The 19,082-nt window shown below is 43.6% G+C and overlaps 1 protein-coding gene across 1 annotated transcript in view; it reads left to right on the top strand.

The window, feature by feature from the left end:
- Ppp1r14c (protein phosphatase 1, regulatory (inhibitor) subunit 14C) overlaps positions 1 to 19,082 on the top strand; it is a 111,294-nt gene that overhangs the window by 39,187 nt on the left and 53,025 nt on the right. Inside the window, exon 3 of the mRNA XM_013026932.1 lies at positions 100 to 225. Coding sequence (XP_012882386.1) covers positions 100 to 225 — 126 coding nt within the window. The remainder of the gene's footprint in view (positions 1 to 99; positions 226 to 19,082) is intronic.

The raw sequence follows: 19,082 nt of genomic DNA, 5'->3' as shown, positions 1-19,082 counted from the left end.
GCCGCCACCGCCACCGCTGCCGCCGCCGCCGCCGCCGGGCAGGTTCAGCAGCAGCAGCAGCAGCAGCAGCAGCAGCAGCAGCAGCAGCAGCAACAGCAGCAGCAGCAGCAGCGGCGACACCAGCAGGGAAAAGTGACGGTGAAATACGATCGCAAGGAGCTTCGGAAGCGCCTGGTGTTGGAGGAGTGGATCGTGGAGCAGCTGGGACAGCTGTACGGCTGCGAGGTACCTGGGCACCTGGCCGGGCGGGGAGGAACCCCCTTTTGCCCTTGTGCGCCCCTCACGGGGAGCCTCTGCGGCTCTGGCTCCCCGGGACCCGCGCGCCGGACGCGGGCGCCGCGCTCTCCATCGCCGGGACGCCCCGCGCGGCGCCGCACTGGGGCGCCACCGCCGCCCGGTGCCCGTGCCCGGAGCAGGGCGGAGGATGCAATCGATCCTTGGAAGAAGTGCGTTGCTGGTCTGGAGCTCCTGGCAGCTTTGCCTTCAGTCCAAGGTTGGGGTGGGGGTGGAGGGGGAGATGGACACTCTCCCTCCCCCCTCCCCCGGTTGTGCCTGAGCCAGCCTCGGTTGGGGAACGAGAGCCCCCGACAGCAGCAGCCCCCTGCCAGGCCTGATTTGTTTTTGGATGGAGAGGGAGGCGGGGGGGGGGGGACGGAGGAGAGAGGTTCTGGGAATCTCAGAACCTCTTGGTCCCTCCATTTCCACATCAATGCTTCCCTTTTCCAGCCTTCCACACCCCCGCCCCCAACGCGAACCCCCACCATTCATTCATTCATCCCTGCCTTCCCCAAACTGCACACGTCGAGCTTCGTTGGTGGCGGGGTTGGGGGTGGGGGGGGGCGGCAGCTTTCTTTTGGGCTTTCCGAGCACACGCGTTTACTTCCAGCGGTGGGCACAGCCTGAGGGCTGGGGGCCCCCTGGAGGGGTGGGGAGCAGGATGGGGAGGGGAAGGGGGGCAGGGGAGGTAGCAGTTCTGTGAACCTCACCCTGGTTGACCACAGTTCAGGGGGCTAAGGTTTTTGCTCGGGTCTGATGACACAGATATCTTCGATGTAGGGAGATGGATTTAAAATAAGCAGCAAGAAACCCGAGAAAAATGACGGAAGCTAAATGATCTCCCGTGAGAATGTTCAGGAACCGAGGCTGAATGAGGTGCCCTGCTTACCGGAGTTGGGACGGGGCGAAAAGCCAGGAGAGATGAGCATGAAGGGTACGGCTTCTCAGTGGAAGCTAGATTTGTGAGCTTGTTAACTGGTAAGCTTTTCAGCAAGAACGAGACACATTGAACTTCATGGCTTCCTGGCTGGTTTGGGAGGCATTTTGTATTTCACACATTTTATGGTCTATTGTGAACACATTGGTTTTCTCCAACATTTTCATTGGACGAGGAATCAGCATTCCCATTGCTCACAACTGATGACTGATTGATTATGACATAATGAAGCTTGGCTGTGTAATAAGCTTGTAAAAATATATTGCTTTTCCGGCCTAGCTTTTAGAAAAAAACAATTTAATTGCATTAATAATAATAATAATAATATAAAAAAATACTGGCAACAAGAAGAAGTGTTCCTAGGATTTTTTTTTTTTAATAGGAAGGTTGTGAAGGTCTTTAGAAAAACAATATATTTGACTTAGCTGGAATTCTAGTTGGGTGAATGGATGTGTTTAGTCTCTTTTCTCCCTATACATTTTAATTTATATCCTACTGGCCTTAATATTCCATTTTGGGTTTGGAGGAAATTTGAACTGATAGAAACACTATTGTTGAAGTTAACAATGTTTCATTGGGTGTAGCTTGGGAAGCTAGAATTCTCAGTAGCTGATAAATTTTATATTTTAGAAATTCTTCACTGGGTAGTAATAGAAGCTGGTGGCTCATTCCTGTAATCCTAGCTACTCAGGAGGTTGAGATCTGTGGGTTGAGGTTCAAAGCCAGCCTGGGCAGGATAATGCCTGTGAGATTCTTATCCCTAATTACCTCCCTTCCCTCAAAAAAAGCCAGAAATGGCACTGTGGCTTAAGCAATAGAGTACTAAACTTAAGCACAAAAGCTCAGGGACAGAGCCCAGGTTCTGAGTTCAAGACCCAGGATAGGCAACCCTCCTGTGCTCCCCCAAAAAAGTGTTGTTGTTGTTGTTTTTCTCCCCAGAATAATTGGGGAAAATGGAAGTTCCAATGTTCACTATTGATCGTGTAGGTAGGCATATATTTTAAAGGGTAAATATGACCTTGAGTCTTTTTCTTGTACTTTTTTTCTTTTGTGGTTTTTAGATAGGCTTATAGCAAACAATTTGATGTTTGAGATAATCTAAGATTGTCTATGTACATTTCATTAGAATGTGTAATCATTTCTCTTCAATTTGTCCAGTGACTAAGCTGAACAAATAGAGATCATTGAGAAGATTACTGGCAATTTGCAATTACTATACTGACTTATACTTTCACTTAATCATAAAGGAATATGTAGAGCTGGGTGCCTGTGGTTCATGCCTATAATCCTAGCTACACAGGAAGCTGAGATCTGAGCATAATAGTTCTAAGCCGGCCTGTTCAGGAAATTCCATAAAACTCTCATCTAGGGCTGGGAATATGGCTCTGTGGTAGAGTGCTCACCTAGCATTCATGAAGCCTTGGGTTCGATTTCCCAGCACCACATACACAGAAAAAGCCAGAAGTGGCTCAAGTGGTAGAGTGCTAGCCTCAAGCAAAAGCTCAGCTACAGTGCCCCGGCCCTGGGTTCAAGCCCCTGGACTGATGAAACCAAACCAAACAAAAAACAAAAAAAACTCAACTCCAATTAACCAGCAAAAAGCCAGAAGTAGAGATGTGGCTCAAGTGGTAGAACCTAGACTTGAGTAAAAAAGCTAAAGGACTGCATATCCAGGCCATGAGTCCAAGCCTCAATACTGGCATATACACCGACAGAATGTAGCCTAATAAGGAGTTAAGTAAGGTGGGTGGGGGGCTCTTTTTATTTATTCCCTGGTGGGACTATTTTTAGCATTAGTTTTTCTCCTCTGGTTGTCTATCCTTGATTATTTTAGTATTTAGTATTTTAGCCTCTGGTTTGCAAACTGAGAAGACCCTTAAGTTATAGTTTCCAACCTCATAAATACGAAGATAAGCAAGTATCCTTTTTACATTAAATTGATGATATGTCCCCTCAATACCTATTTCATGAAATTGGCACAAAAACTCAACTTGTCAGACTCAAGTTCACAGTAGACAAAGGCCTGAGTACCCTACTGAGTGAGATAGAAGGTGAACACCTATTATTTAGTTGTTTGTTTTTTGTTGGTTTTGGGGCAGGCTTGAACTCAGGGCCTGAGTGCTGACCCTGGGCTTTTTCCAATGGGCTACCATTCTACCATGTTGAGTCACAATACCACTTCTGTTTTTCTGGTGGTTAATTGGTAATGAGACTCATGGACTTTCCTGCCTGGACTGTCCTTGAACTACAATCCTCAGATCTCAGCCTCTTGAGGAGCTATGATTACAGGCATGAGCCACAATTGTCCAGCTGTGAACACTCATTTAATTGCAGAAGAACTTGTACTGGACAGTAGTTAGATGACTTGTCGTTTTCAGAATAGAGAATCATTTTCTTTCAGAGAAGCTTAAAGTTAGCATGGAAGAAAAGAAATATCCACAGACCTGGCTGTGGTTTTTACCCAGGAGCTTGCAGTGGCTAATCAGTCTTATGTGGAGAGTAATTAGACAGACAGCATCTGGGGAGGGCGTACGTGCCAGGCGCTGCTCTAGGAGCCTGCTGTATGCTGATTTATGAGTCTGTGATGAGGGTAGCCTTAAGTATCCTTGTTTTAAAAGTGAGGAAACATCAGGAACGCGAAGAGACCATCCCAAGCTCATCTAGCCGGGGAGGGGTGTAGGATAGGGTTTGGGTTCTGAACCAGGCAAATGTGACTCTGAGGTCCCTATAGAATTGCAAGTCTGTTAGCTTTGCAGAGAGAAAAGGAGGGCCTGCAGAGCATATGTTTCTATTTTATTTTTATTTTCTTTTATTATAGAGGTGATGTAAAGAGGGGTTTCAGTACATAAATAAAATATAGTACAATTCTTTTTGAACATTGTTACCCCCTCCCTGTTTTCTCCCACTTTCCCTCCCCCAACTCCTCTTCCCTCCAAGTTGTAAAGTTCACTTCTAACATAGTGTCCAGTACGTATTGCTGTTGCATCGGTTCAGCCTTTGTCCCGCCATTTCTGTGATCCCATTTCTGTGCTTCCACTTCCCTTTCCCAAATCAGATAAACTTATATCCAAGACAGAGGTACTGAAATATAAAACAGTGACAACAGGGAATAAACTAAAACGGGGGGGGGGGAAGAAGAAAGAAATAACTGCAAACAGTACACTGAAACAAAGCAAAACAAAAAACCTCAGTTTCCCTATCTTGGAGTTCATTTTGATTCGCATCGTTTTATGGAAAGACTTGGAAAAATCATATTAAGTGAAGTAAGCCAGATCCAAGGAAACATAGGCTCCATGGTTTCCCTCATTTGTAATAATTAGTGTAAGTCTAGGGTAGTCCTAGCAGAGGATCACAATAATGCAATAGCTATATACACCTTTCAGTGAAATAAGCCAACAGGCATGGATCTAAATTTGTTCTATTTACCTACTTTGACAACAGTGTCTTTATAATGACCCAAAAGGCTGGGTTTGAATTTCGAATTCTCCATTTCCCAGAGCTCAGAGCTGGAATGCAGTTAAGAAAATCTGCCCCTGGCCCAGGTGTCACTTTTGGTTCCCATTCCTGGTACAAAACCAACTTGAGAAGGGTGTTAAGTGCATCTGCATGACTAGTCTGTACACATTTTTTCAGCCACCCTTGACCATGCTGCTGGCTCATACCATGTCTGAGAGGAGCCTGCCCCAGAAGCTATTGGTTATTGATAAAAACAGTTGCGGTGATACTGGCTCCAGAGAGTTGGGTCTCCTTGGTCCTAGACAGCCTTCCAAAAGGCAGACTAGGGCCTCAGACAATGGTGCCATTCTTTTTGTTGTTGTTGTTGATGGTTGTGGGGCTTGAACTCTGGACCTGGGCGCTGCCTCTGAATTGTTCTGCTTAAGGTGAGTGCTCTACCACTTGAGCCACAATGCCGGATTTCTGTTGGTTAATTGGAGATGAGTCTCACAGACTTTCCTGCCTGGGCTTTGAACTGTGATCCTCAGATCTCAGCCTCCTGTGTAGCTAAGATTACAGGCATGAGCCACAGGTATCCAGCTCTCTCTCTCTTTCTCTCTCTCTCAGTCTCAACATCATATCACCAAGACTTTTGGATACATAAATGTTTTCACTAAATCCTAAAATGATTATTTACAAGTTTTATAGTTCTTTTTCATTTTATCTGATAGGAAAGCATATACAGAAATTAGATTGTTAGCTTGGGATTTGGTTGTACTAGACCTGTTTGGTTAAATCTGCATCCATATGTAAGGATTTCTGTTTTAAGAAGAGGCATTTTCATCTCTCTTCCAAACCCTGACTGTTTTTAAGAGCATTTGAAATCTGACATAATGTCTACTCTCACAAGTATTGCAAGACGATTTACTGGGTAAGATATGTCAAATTTTTTCAGTCTTTCCCGGCGTCAAGATAACATCTGTACTTCGTTTTACAGTGTAGTTTACTTTGGAAATAAGGGATATTGCTAAGCTCAAATTAATTGAATGCTAGGATCAGCTTAGCTATGAACATCTTGTGTGCTGAAGGTTAACTAAGCTATGTTTTCATGATTCCATTTGAGGGTCTTGCTTTGCTTTGGGTGTCTGCCTTTTGAAAAGGATTTTCTGGCTGGGTGTGATTGATGACACATGCCTATAATCCTAGCTACTTGGGAGTCAGAGGTAGGCAGATTGTGGTTTGAGGCTAGTCTAGGCAAAGGTAGAAGACTCTGAAAAACAAGCTAAAAAGCAAAAAGGATTGAGGTCATGAATCAGATGGTTGAACACTTGCCTAGCAAGTTTAAGGCCCTGAGTTCAATCCTCCATTTTCTGTCTTGCCTAGTTCCTTATCATCCTCATCCTAGAAAACTATTTTTTGACAGTGACACTGAAAGAAATAGCCTTTAGATTGCCGCCAGAGACATGTATAGACGTGGGGGCGGATGGAAATAGAGAGATTCACAAAGCACCACCGAGTGTTACTGTGTATGCCCAAGAAAAACATTCCATCTAAAAATATAACCTAATTAATGTCCAAATACAACTTTCTATTCTATTTTGTAAAAATACTGGTTGTGACCTGTTAAGTGGATTTCTGAACACATTTATGGGATAGGGTCTTCAATTAAAAAAATGCCTCAGAAAGGGAAAATCTAAACATATGAAATACAATTATAGATTGCCATAGATTGATACTTTTTTTTTTTTGGTCATTCATGGGGCTTGAACTCTGGGCCTGGGCTCTGTCCCTGAGCTCTTTAGCTCAAGGCGAGAGGTCTACCACTTGAGCCACAGTGCCACTTCCGGTTTTCTGGTGGTTCATTGGAGAAAAGAATCTCACGGATTTTTCCTGCCCAGGCTGGCTTTGAACCTCAATCCTCAGATCTCAGCCTCCTGAGTAGCTAGGATTACAGGCATGAGCCACCGCCAACCGGCCATAGATTGATATTTTTGATATGTAGGCAAAGTTTATATAAGCCTAGTAACTACCTCTGATACTAGTATTTTATGCATGTGGAAAGTGAGGCAAAAGAGGTCAAGAAGTGGCCTGGGCGGGGGGGACCTCAGATAGGATGTGGCAGAAGAGGGCTGTGGCCTGGAAGAGAAGTTCAGGGACAGAGTTGGTACCTCTGTTGTACCGGTCTAGTTTGCTTCTTCCAGGGTGACTGTTCTTCCCTTCCTCTTTTCATCCCACTTCTGCTTTTCCTCCTCCTCTTCTTTTTCTTTTGCATGAGCATACAGAGATTGAGCTTTGGTGTTCTGTATTAATTGATTGGCCATATGATTATTCTTCTGCCAGTACCATACTATTTTTTACAAGTTAAAAAATTTATTATTGTAATTATTAACATATTCATTGAATGAATGAATGTTTTTCACTTTTGCTGTTGTTGCTGGGTGCTGTCCCTGAGCTCTTTTGCTCAAGGCTAGCACTCTGCCACTTTGAGCCACAGTGCCACTTCCAGTTTTTGAGCAGTTAATTGGAGATAAGAGTCTCATGGAGACTTTCCTGCTGGGTCTGGTTTTGAACCTAGATCCTCAGATATCAGCCTCCTGAGTAGCTAGGATGACAGGTGTGAGCTACCAGTGCCTGGCAATGAAGGGGCTTATTGTGACCTTTCCTTACACGCGTGGGTTTTGTTCTTGTGCCCAGATGCCCTGCAGGGCCCACACTGTGAGTTTGTTCTTGTTTTGAATGTAGCTCTCTACCTTACATGTAGCATCAAGCTAGTTTTGCTGCTTTGTGTCTCTGCAGACAGGCCAAAACTTGTGGGAGCTCAGCTTGTGAAGTATTTAGAGAACTCCCATTTGTTTAGGTATTTAGGGACAGATTTCACCCCCTCTTAAATCTCTGTAAATTCAGCCTGACTGTCCTAAGGATTAAATTAAATACGTTAAGAATCCATGGATTAAACAGAATAATCCCAGCCACTCAGAAAGCGGAGGTATAGGAGGATCATGGTCTATGGCTGGCCTGGGGAAAAGCACGAGACCCTAACTGAAAAATAAACCAAAGCTCTAAAAGTGTGGTTCAAATGGTAGAGCACTTGCTTAGCAAGTGCAAGGTCATAAATCGAATCCCTAGTCCATAGAAAAGAAAACAAAAAAGCCTGTGATAAAAGAAGTAAAAATTGCCCAGGTAAGGAAGAGGGAGGGAGAAAAGAAAAAAAAACACAAAAACTACACTTAATTCTCTTAGAGCCATGGTTAGGGAAGTGTGGTGTGTGAGGGATTGATTGGACGTCGTGTGTGTTCATCCAGCTGGTGTATGGCATCAGGCAATTTCCTTAACTTCTGAGAGCCCACCTTCCTTCCTATGCTAAAAGCGTTTATCCTCATAGTGAGGATAGACCAGATAGTAAGACCAAGGAGACACCGAGTTGGTGTGTGGTTGCTGGTACTGTTGGGACTGTAACTGTTCTCTGTGAGACAGAGAAAGGGAATTAGGGGGAAAGGATCTGTCCTCATAGCTCTTAGGCGTTGAATTTTGCAGGAGCATGTGTGGGTATACTGGAATCTCTAAATTCTCTCTTTCCTAGAGTCCTCATCATTGGTGGATTTACCAGTTTGAAGGCAGGAGCCATCTTAATTTTTTATTATAGATGACCCTAGTAGAGTGCACTTAGTTCTTCAGCCTTTTAGGATTTGTTGGAATGAATGAAAAAAATGGATCAGCCTTGCAACTCATTCAGGTTTTGGTAACTTATAGATTATCTGGTGATGTTTCATGTTTCATATATGTGGTTAGGAAAAACTGTTATATGGTTATGTTCTTAGATTCTCTCTAATGCCCTTGCATCATTACAGTTTCATTTCAGTGTTGTTGAAAAATATATCTAATTTCATCGACTTACTTGTTGCAGATAGGAATGTAATGGTGATTGGTAGGTAATTGGTTTGTAAGCTTAGATTGAAAGAATACTTGTGGAAATTTTACCTTTACTGAAGTCTCCCTGCTTCTCTCTCGGTCTTCCTTTGTTCTAACGTGAGTCTGCCATACCGTGTTTGTCTGGCAAGCTCATCTCTGGTGCATGATTGCTTCTGGTGTCTTCCTTCCCAACAGCACACAAGCCTGTCTAGTCCTCAGCTCTCTGCCAACAGTCTTCTCTTTCTAGATGATGAGAGGAACAAAGTCTGAATTGTTTTGTTTTGCAGGTGATCTGTGCTTTGTTGGCATGATTTAATTTTGTAGCTTATTTTCTTCTCTTGTTCCCTGCGCTTGGCTATTTCAGCCCTTGTTCTGTCTTCTGAAGGTACTTCGTTGCTGCCTTCCTTCCTCTTCGCTGGGTCCTGTCAGCTTCTCCTAGACAATTCCTTCTATTGATGCTGCGTCTTAGCTGTGTGGCTAGCCTTCCTTTCCATTTGAGCTTTCCATTCAAACTACATGTAAGTTGGAGTTTTCTCTTCTGCCCAACACCACTACCAACATGGTTTCCCACTGTCTATTATGTGTCTTTTCCCTTCCTTCACTATCTGCTTTTCCAAAAGCTCTTTCTCCACCTATCTTACATGTCTCCTTTACCTACAATAATGTGATGTCAGCTCTCACCATAGCTGGCCTGAGGACCAACCTTAGTTATCAGTCCAGTGGCTTTGTTTGGTAGGTCTGTCTTTGACCTGACCTTCTAAACATTAGACAGCTCACCAATGCCTCTTGAAGCTCTGGTCCCTTGGTGACAGGCCTATCTCCTGGTTCTTACCCTCTGTTTACATTATATTTCAGTCTGGGCTTATCTCTGTTGCCTCTTCAATGCTGTTCTTTCTGGGGCTTTGGGCTCCTGTTCACGTGTCTTCTCCATTTCTTTTATTCCCATGTGCTGTTTCTGGGTGACACAAATATATTCCCATGCCTTCAGCTAATGTCTCTCTGTTGGTGACATCAGATTCTGTAATGTTAGCCATGATTTGTTTTCTTTATTTTTCTTGTGTTGGTTTTTTTGAGACAGAGTCTTGCCGTGTGGCTCAGACTGGCCTTGAGCTCTCAATCCTCCCATCTCAATCCCAAGTGCTAACTACTGGAATTACAGGTGTATACCACCAGGCCCAGCCCCTGATTTGTTTTCTGCCAGTGTCTTACCTTGTTCTTCAAGTCTCCTCCTCCCCCTCCTCTTCCTCCCCCTGCGTGTGGTGGCAAGTCTTGCTGCTCAGTTGTTCCAGGAAACTATTATGTGGTATCCTTTTCTCTTGCTTCTTCAGCCCTTTCAGAAACTCCCCAGAGTAGACAAACAAACTGGGGTACAGAAAGCTTAAGCTGTAGGAGCTGGTTAGAGGTCACACATCCTCATTTTTGGTGTAGGACCTCTTCTGGCGATATCTCCAGCTTCCTCTTGTCATAGTGCCGGAAAGCCATCTCAACATGCCACTTCATGGGTTATTTCCAGTGATCCAGCAAGGTGTCCTGCCCCTCCCCCTCCGTCTTGAGGATAGAGCATGAGCACCTTAGCAAGCTCAGGGATCTGATCTGATCGGACCACTTCTCAAGAGTCATCTGTCCCCTTCCCCTTCCCCTCAGCCTTGCATTTTCAGTCCTCAGCTGCAGCCCCCAAGGCACGTCAGCAAGAACTCCTCTACAAGTCATCTTTCCCCACTCCAGCCTCCTTACCTGTCTGCCTGTCATCTGGCTTCCAGGCTGGCATTGGGTGGAGACTCCTTCAGGAAGGCCTTGCTCCATTTTCCCAGCAGACAAGAAGACAGGCATCCCTGTCTCCAGCCCCCTGCAATGACTGTCTCTCTGTAACTCATCTCTCTTAAGTGATGGTGTTTGGGGATGAGGCTTTTGAGAGTGATTAGTGTTAAGTGAAGCCCTGAGAATGGATCCTTATACAGGTATAAAGGGACCTATCTCCCTGACATGGGAGGACATAGCAAGAAGATGGCCATATGCAGCCCACAAGAGAGCCTTTCCTAGGGTGCATGCAACACCCTGACCTTGGTTTTCTAGTTTCTAGTATCATGAGAAGTAAATATTTGTCATTAAACCTGCTCTGTGCAATTCTCTCATAGCATCCAGAACAGACCAAGACTGTCCTGTATCCAATGATAGTGGAAGGTCTTTCTGGCATCCTTGGGCTCAGTGATGTGCATTCCAGAAATGAGCTGCATGAGTATAATTTGGGTCAGCCTGTGTTGACACTTGCTCTTCCACTGTCAACTGGAAGTTACAGTTTCTTTTTCATGGCTATGAATTATAACTGTGCAGTCCTTTGAACCTGAAAACTGAAGGGAAGTTGTCATGAAATCAGGCGTCAATGCCTGGGTGAGGGAAGTCTTCAAAGGAAGCAATCACAGGTCACCGCCACTCATCTGTGATCTGAAGTTTCCAGGGTGTATGAGGAATCTGTCATCTGACACCATAATTGTTCATTTCTTTGGGAGTGGAAATGCTTGCTTGTGCTAAGAGGTGGTGAGTGTTTTTTTCAGCTGCAGATAAGATCTCCAGTGGCAGGCTCACACAAGTCTTGATAGAATAGGTATTAAAAGCCCTGATTCCTATGTTGGCTGTGAAGTTCGGGCCAATGAATTCTTACCAGGTTTTTCTTAGTCAGCACTGGCATTTTGAAAATCTGTTCCACTAAGGAAAATCTTAAGAAAAAGAAAGAGACCAGAGTGTAGGTAAGTCTCACAAGCATCATTGAAAGTGATCAAAATAGGGCATTTTCAGACACTCCTTAGGGAGAAATGTGGAATGAGCAGTGGATGGTAGGGATAGTAATTTATCCATCCATCCATCCATCCATCCATCCATCATCCATCCACCCATTTATTCTATTTATTTACTCATTCATTCATATATCCATTTTCCCATCAATTTTCTCATTCATTCATGCATCCATTTATCATCTGTCCATCTACTCATTCATTCATGCATCCATTTATCTACCCATCTACTCATTCATTCATGCATCCATTTATCTACCCATCTACTCATTCATTCATGCATCCATTTATCTACCCATCTACTCATTCATTCATGTATCCATTAATTCATTTATTTACTTTCATCATCTCATTCATTCACTTATTTGCTTTCCACTAATTCCTTCACTCACTTATTCTTCCCTTCATTCTGCAATTTCACTCACCCATTTGTTCACTCAGCAGATATTTACATAGGGAAAGAAAGGTGAATCAGAAGGCTTCATCCTTCTAAACTGTATAGGGGGAAAATGGAAGAAGGTTGCAATGTATCCTTTTTCATTACTTATCTAGCCCCTTACATGGCATTGGGTGAACATGCAATTGCTTTGGAAATTTAAAGTTAAACACTCACTTTTCTTATCTTTGTGCAGTGCTGGGATCAAAGCTGGGCCCTTGCATTTGTTAAGCATGTACTCAACCACTGAGCTACATCCCTAGTCCTCTAGAAGCTATTTTTATTTATATTTGGTACTACTAGAGTTTGAAGTCAGGGCCTCATGCTTGGTAGGCAGGTACTCTACCACTTGAGCCATACTTCTGGCTCTTTTTCATTTATTTTTCAGATAGGGTCTTATGTTTTGGACTGACCTTAGACTTTGATCCTTTTACCTATACTTCCTCCATAGTTGGGATCACCGGCATGAACTGCTGTGCCAAGCCCTAGGACTTAACCATACAGTATGTATTCTGTCCTTTGTATTTGAAATGAGCAGCTATTACCTTTCACATGATAGAAGTAAAGCTTTTGTTTCTAAATAATATGTGAACTCCCCTCCTTCTTAACTTGTCTTGTTTATGCTAATAGATATTTTTTGCTTAGATCCTTAGCCTCTGTGGCCAGTGATCTGTTAATATCAGTCATGAACTTCATTTATTTCTGTTACTTATTTTTGTTACTCTTAATGGAATCAAATCTCTCAAGCCAAGGAGGTAAGTACTGAAGTTTCAGCTTGGTAAGGATGGCTTTTCCTGCTTCGTCCCTGTGAGCTAATACTCTACAATTCTAACTAGTTAACTGGTGTCTTATGTTTGCAACGGGGTATAGCAGCTCTCTGACAAGTCAAAGAAAATGAGTCATTGATTTGGTGCTAAAACATGATTATACTTGCTGTAATGCAAACACCCTCCAAATATTACACTAAAAGAAAACAAAAAACAACACGTACTGTCTCTGCTAGACAAGTGCCTTTTGTTAGGCTAAAATATTCCATTTCTTCACCAAACCCCAGGAGGTTCAGCATTTAGTAATCTTATGCCTGAAGCAGTTTATATGGGCAGATGTTTAGCTAATGAAAATCTGATTGCATTTAGATAATTGGGCTGTCACCCAGTATACCCTGAGTGTCTGAAAGTACTTAGTGACTGGTTAGATCTAACCAGATCGTGTCCACTGAGTGATCTACCCCAGGTTTGAGTTAACTCAACACTTTGAAGATGAATGAAATGAAGAGCTAGTTTATCACTGACATCCCACTGTACATGGTGGAAGAGGCAAAGAATGAGATACCCATAGTGCTTAAGATGTTTAGAAGAATGGAATTATGCCATGGCATGGATCTACCTCCAACCAGAGTGCAGTTGGAGCACAAGGCAGTATTGTGTACACAGGACTTGCACAGGGTGTGGCCTCAGCCTTCCTCTCCAGGAACCGAGGCTTGTGAGCTATCTTCTTCCCACTGGTCCCACTTTACAAAAACAGCTACTGGGATGTTTCTCCATTTGGCTCCATTTCACAAATCCCTACTGGCCATCCTGCTCAATGAGAAGGTGTTGTTTTTGAAAATCAGCCCTCCCATCTCCTTGGGGAGGGAGTGACCTCCCTCCCACCCCAGGAAGAGAGGCAGCCATTCCGATCAACATTTATTTCCAGATTCTGAGCTGGTCTTCAGTCACTATCCTTGGTTGATTTTGATTGCTTCCTTGAAATAATCTAGTCCTATCAAGGATGCTTTGAGGATGATTAATAATATTAAAAATCATACCAAGAAAAGATCAGGATATTTATGAAGTCATCATTAGTAGCATCTACTGTCCTTTTGCTGTAATAATTATGCCTTGTTCAATTAAAGGTGTGTGTGTGTGTATGTGCGCGCGTATGTGTGTGTATGTGTGTGTGTGCATGTGTGCGCGTGTGCGCGTGCGCTGGTACTGGGGCTTGAACTCAGGATCTGGGCAGTGTTCCTTAGCTTTTTTAAAAGTTCAAGTCTGGGGCTCTACCACCATTGGCTTTTTGGTGGTTAATTGGAGTCAAGAGTCTGTCTTAGAGAGCCTGTTCAGGCTGGCTTAGAACTGCAATGTAATCTTCAGATCTCAGCCTCCTGAGTAGCTAGGATTAAAGGTATGAGCCACTGGCACCCAGCTAAAGGGTTTTTAGATGACAAAAAGGGTAGAGGCATAGGTTTTTTTAAATTTAATTTTTTTGGATTTCCCATAAGGTTTTAGGAATGCAGAATAATCAGTGCTTCAAAATGAAAAGTATTACCACTTCGCTGGAAGAGAACTACCTTTCTTCAACACGAGGTGTATCATATTTGTGTTGTTCACTAACTTAGACTGGGGTATGTCTTCTTTGTGTGTATAGAGAAGATGCTAGAGCAATACACAATGAACATAATTGTGCTTTTTTGGTGTTGTAGATAATTAAAAATGAATTGTGTGAAATAAAACTATCTATTTTGTAAGAGAAGAATTCTAAACCTATTTTTAAAAAGGGGTAAGCATGTGTATCCTACACTTTTTATAGTGACAGATAAGAAAAGGGCATGTTTTAAGTCTCGTTTTTTGCCATCAGACTGACTACTAAAGCCTGGGCAATTTGCTTTGTGCTTCTAGAGGCTGAGAAGTTCATGGTGCTGGTGCTAGAACCTGAGCAAAGCCTCATGTGGCACCATGACACAGTAGAAGGGCATGTAGTGGAAGGGCACAGTAGAAGTGAGCATGTGCAGAACAGACAGAGGGAAGTAAGGTGGGCCGAAGGTGGACAGGGCCTCATCCTTACCTCGCTTGCTCGCTCATGGTTGGTGCTCTACCATTGAGCCATGCCCAGTCTCACACTCTGCTGGCTAATTGGAGATAAGTCCTGGACTTTTCTGGATTGGCTGGCTTCCAACAGTGCTCTTCTGGATCTTAGTTTTCTGAGCAGATAGGATTATGGATGTGAGCCATCATCCTCTTCTTTCTTTTCTTTTGCTTTTTTAATAGAAAATTGACTCTTGGGGGTAGTTCCTTAGATGGCTAACTCATAGTTCTGCAGTACTGGCATAAATCCAGTCATGAGAGTATCTAGCACCAGTCCCCATGACCTCATCTCTAAGAATCTGTCATCATAATGCTGCTCTGGTGGCAGTTAACTTTGCGAGAGCTGTGGAAGGACATTGACTCATAGATGAGCACAGGTTTCCTCCTGCCACAGAGCTTTACAATGCCTACAACAGCTCAGATGGTGTTTTGCCATCTTTTCTTTTTGAGGAAGACAAGTGTTAAGAAATGCTTAATTTTAAATAGCAAGGCAAAAAAAATAAGCTAGCCCATTGGTTCACAATAGATGCTTAATATTTTCAGAATAAATAGTTATAACATGTTAGAAATGATGATGTCTCCATCTTGAAGGGTGGTGAGGATGGTATGTGATTCACAGGAGGGAAAGAAAGTTAGAAAGGAGATCAGATCACCCTTGACCTCCATGAGGCAGCCCCAGCCCCATCCACCTGCTCAGGGCTTTCTTCTCTTGCATCTTAGCAGGTTCACTGCTTGTCATGTATTTGCCGGTCTCTAGAACACCATCTCTGTGAAGTGCCCAGTTGAAAAGTAGAAAAACCCAACTTTGGCTTTGATTATTTGTCTTATGTGTTCTGGATTGATAAAAAAAAAATACATCCCAGAATGGATCTTTTGTGAGAAATATGTGCTGCATTTTCTCCCTCTCTCCCTCTTTGTGAGTTGCCATGTGTGTGTGCCTCTACCCTCCAGTGTTTTGCTAGTTAACTGGGGATAGATGGCTCATAGATTTGTCTGGCCGGGCTAGATCTCAGTTTCCTGAGTTGTTAGAATGGATTACAGATGTGAGCCACCAGTGACAGGCTGCAAGTTGCCTTTTTTTTTTTTTTTAATAAACTCTCTTAATGGTGTGTTTTGATGAATAGAACTTCAGCTGTTTTTCAATTTGTCCAGTTTTTTCTTTGTAGTTGCATTCTGCTTTAAGAAATCCTCTGTTCCGAGGTCATGAGGATTCCTCCTGTGTTGTCTTTCCCACCTTCTAAATTTCGATCTGTAATCCAGCTGCAAGGGTTTTGTGCTTGGTGGGATGGAGGGCTAAGGTTCTGTTTCTTCCCCACTTTGATATTGAGCTGACCCAGCATTATTCGTTGAAAAGATCACACCCTGCAGTCAGTGTACTGTGCTCCCACATCAAAGGACGCTAAAATGCCTACGAATTGGGTGGGAGTGAAGGTTGTGCTCTCCATTAGTAGGCTGGCATCCTGACTCCCAACAGGATGGTTCTAGCTGATGGTAACTTTGCGAGATGAGTAAGCCATGAGGGTGGAGCTCTCTCATAAGGCATGAGAGAGCCCTCTCCCTCTCTCTTCTTATCACGGGAGGGTCTAAGAAGGTGGTCTCTAAGAACTAGGAAGACATAGAATCTGCTAGTACCTTGGATGTGGACTCCTCAGTCTCTAAAGTGCTAAAGAATAAATTTTTTTTGTTTAAGCCACCTGGACTGTGATATTCTGTTCCAGTATCCCAAACTGACCAAGACAGGGGATCAGGTATGTGTGAATCTAGATAGATTCTAGTAGGTGGGGTTAAATGCTGGGAGGGCCCTTGCTGATTTGCTCATTCCTCTATGGCACAATGCCCAGGCACTGTTCAGTGGTCAACAAATATCACCTGATTGATAGATGGGCCTGAAGCCACCTCTAGTATACAAATTCTTTGTTGGAAGGACTTAAACTCAAAGAAAAGGTACTGAGATTTTATTCTAGAGAAGATTTTACTAGACTACTTTTATTTCTTCAGTGGTCAAAGTCTTGAGCAAGGCCAGTTGACTTTAGACTATCTGCCTGACAAAGCCACCCAACCATTCAGCCAGTTAGCTGATGAATATAACTTATGGGCAAACTATGTGCCGGGCATCAAATAGGACTGAAATAATGGGACTCCTTCCAGAATTTCTATTTTTAGTTTTTGAACATTTGTTGTTCCTTTCTTCGTAAGTTAAGCACTCAGTATAAGGAAGGGAATTTGGGGCATTTTCTTTTATTTCTGGGATAGCTTTGTTTTGTTATAGTTATTTAAAAATTGTGTGTGTGTGTGTGTGTGTGTGTGTGTGTGTGTGTGTGTAAGAGAGAGAGAGAGAGAGAATGAGAATCTGGGTAAACAGGCAGCTAACTACAAATTAGAGCTTTTCCAATAAAGCCTCCAAAAGAAATTTTAGAAAAGATAGGATTTTATACAGTGGATTCAGTGAACACTTAAATATCGTCTTCATAGACTTCTCATTTTCACAGTTTAGTGCCAGACCAGAGACTGGGTCCAGGGACATAGAGAAATGGGTTTCTAGGGGTCAGTGGGGACTTGGGCTGGGCCCATCTGAGGCGGCCCATCAGATGACATTGCCAAGTGGTTCAGGGCTTCAGTCGTCATGCTGCTGTTCCTCCTCATCCACTGGAGATCAAAAGAACCTTGGGGGCTGTTCCTGCTGCCAGTTATCTTAACTGGGACCTCTCTGCTCCTGCTTCCTTTGGGTGATGTGAAGGAGGCGTGGCAGGGAGTAGGCAGGTACGATAGCTGGGTCAGCCACCAAGCCTTGACTGTTGGAAGTAGAACTGCCTCCATCAGCCCCTCTTGTCCACCTCTGCCTATGTCTGCTTGCCAGTTTCAGCTGCTCCAGAACCTTTTGCAGACACTGGAAAAGGCAGCCAGGAAGCCGATCCACTTCAGGAAAAGGAAATAGAAATAGATTGCTAAGGGATGGAGGCCTCTAGATTTACTGATGATGGCTTATATGACAGGTTATTGATTCTCTTTCATATTTACTTTGTTATCATCTCCATTGTCTTTAGTTTTTGAGTTTAATTTTTTATTATTATAAAGGTGATGTACACAGAAGGGTTACGGTTATATAAATCAGGTAAGAGTACATTTCTCTTTGGACAATGTCACCCCGTCTAGCACTCTCCCAGATTTTCCCTCCCATCCCCCACCCACAAGTTGAATTGTTTATTTTATATATTTTAGGGAAACATAACCACAAATTCTGTAGTTTCAATCCTATGGAACATGTGGAGATTTGAAGAGAGCAAAGAGTAGGTTTGAGGAAATCCTGTCCTTTATTGGAGGGAGTGGCTCCTAACGAGTTTGCTTTTCTGGCTTCTTTCCCTTTGATTTGGAAGCAGCGAGGCTGCTAGATGTAAAGGGTGGGGGGGGGCATCTAGAAGTGACAGCTGACAGCCTGACAGTGAGGAGATGGAGCTATAAAAAGCTCAGAAGAATGGAGCCGTTGCCTATGAGGCAAAATGATCCAGATCCAGGCATAGCAGCGGCCTAGAGGGTGTGGCCGTGCTGTGCGTGGGATATTCCATAGTGGTGACTTGCGTTAAAGGAAATACTGCACTGTTGCCATCTCCGCTGCACGGGCGGGTGCTCGAGGGGGTCAGGCCACACTGATTTGCACGTCATTTAAGCGTTGGTTATCTGAAATGCTTTGGTTCTGTAGAAGTGTTGCTTTCTCTGTCACATGCTAGATAACCATTTAAAGCACCTGTAATCCAGAAGTAAACAAAAGAAACAAAAATCACCTCCTTTCCTTATGGGTTTGGCTTATGCTAAGGATCTTGAAGTTTGCTTCTCAGCACAAAAGCTTTTATGCAGGGAACTGAAATCTATCTGTCTGTCGGTCTGTCTGTCTGTCTATCTGTCTGTCTGTCTATCTATCTATCTATCTATCTATCTATCTATCTATCTATCTATCTATCTATCTTTTTCTCTGTGTGCTGGTAACTGGGCTAGGCATTGACTCTTAGCTTTTTCCACTCAAGGGTAGCATTCTAGCACTTGAACTACAGCTCCACTTCTGGCAATTTTGCCAGAGAGAGCCAGTGCCAGTGGCTCATGCCTGTAATCCTAGCTACTCAGGAAGCTGAGATCTGAGGATTGTGGTTCAAAACAAGCCTGGGAAGGAAAGTCCATGAAACTCTTATCTCCAATAAACTACCTCCCCCCTCTAATAAAATGCCCCCCCCCAAAGCCTGAAGTGGTACCGTGGCTCAAGTGGTAAAGCACTTGCCTTGTGCAAAGAAGCACAGGCACAGCACCCAGGCCCACAGTTCAAGCCCCAGGACCAGCAGAAAAAAAAAGTTTCATAGATTTTTTTCTGCTTGGGCTGGCTTCGTAGGAAATCCTCAGATCTTAGACTCCGGAGAAGCTAGGATTACAGGCGTGAGCCACCGGTGCCTGGCACAATTCTTCCTGTATGC

The sequence above is a fragment of the Dipodomys ordii genome, unplaced genomic scaffold (genome assembly GCF_000151885.1).
Source record: "Dipodomys ordii isolate 6190 unplaced genomic scaffold, Dord_2.0 Scaffold98, whole genome shotgun sequence".
NCBI lineage: Eukaryota > Metazoa > Chordata > Mammalia > Rodentia > Heteromyidae > Dipodomys > Dipodomys ordii.
This window is presented reverse-complemented; position numbering and strand designations above follow the sequence as displayed.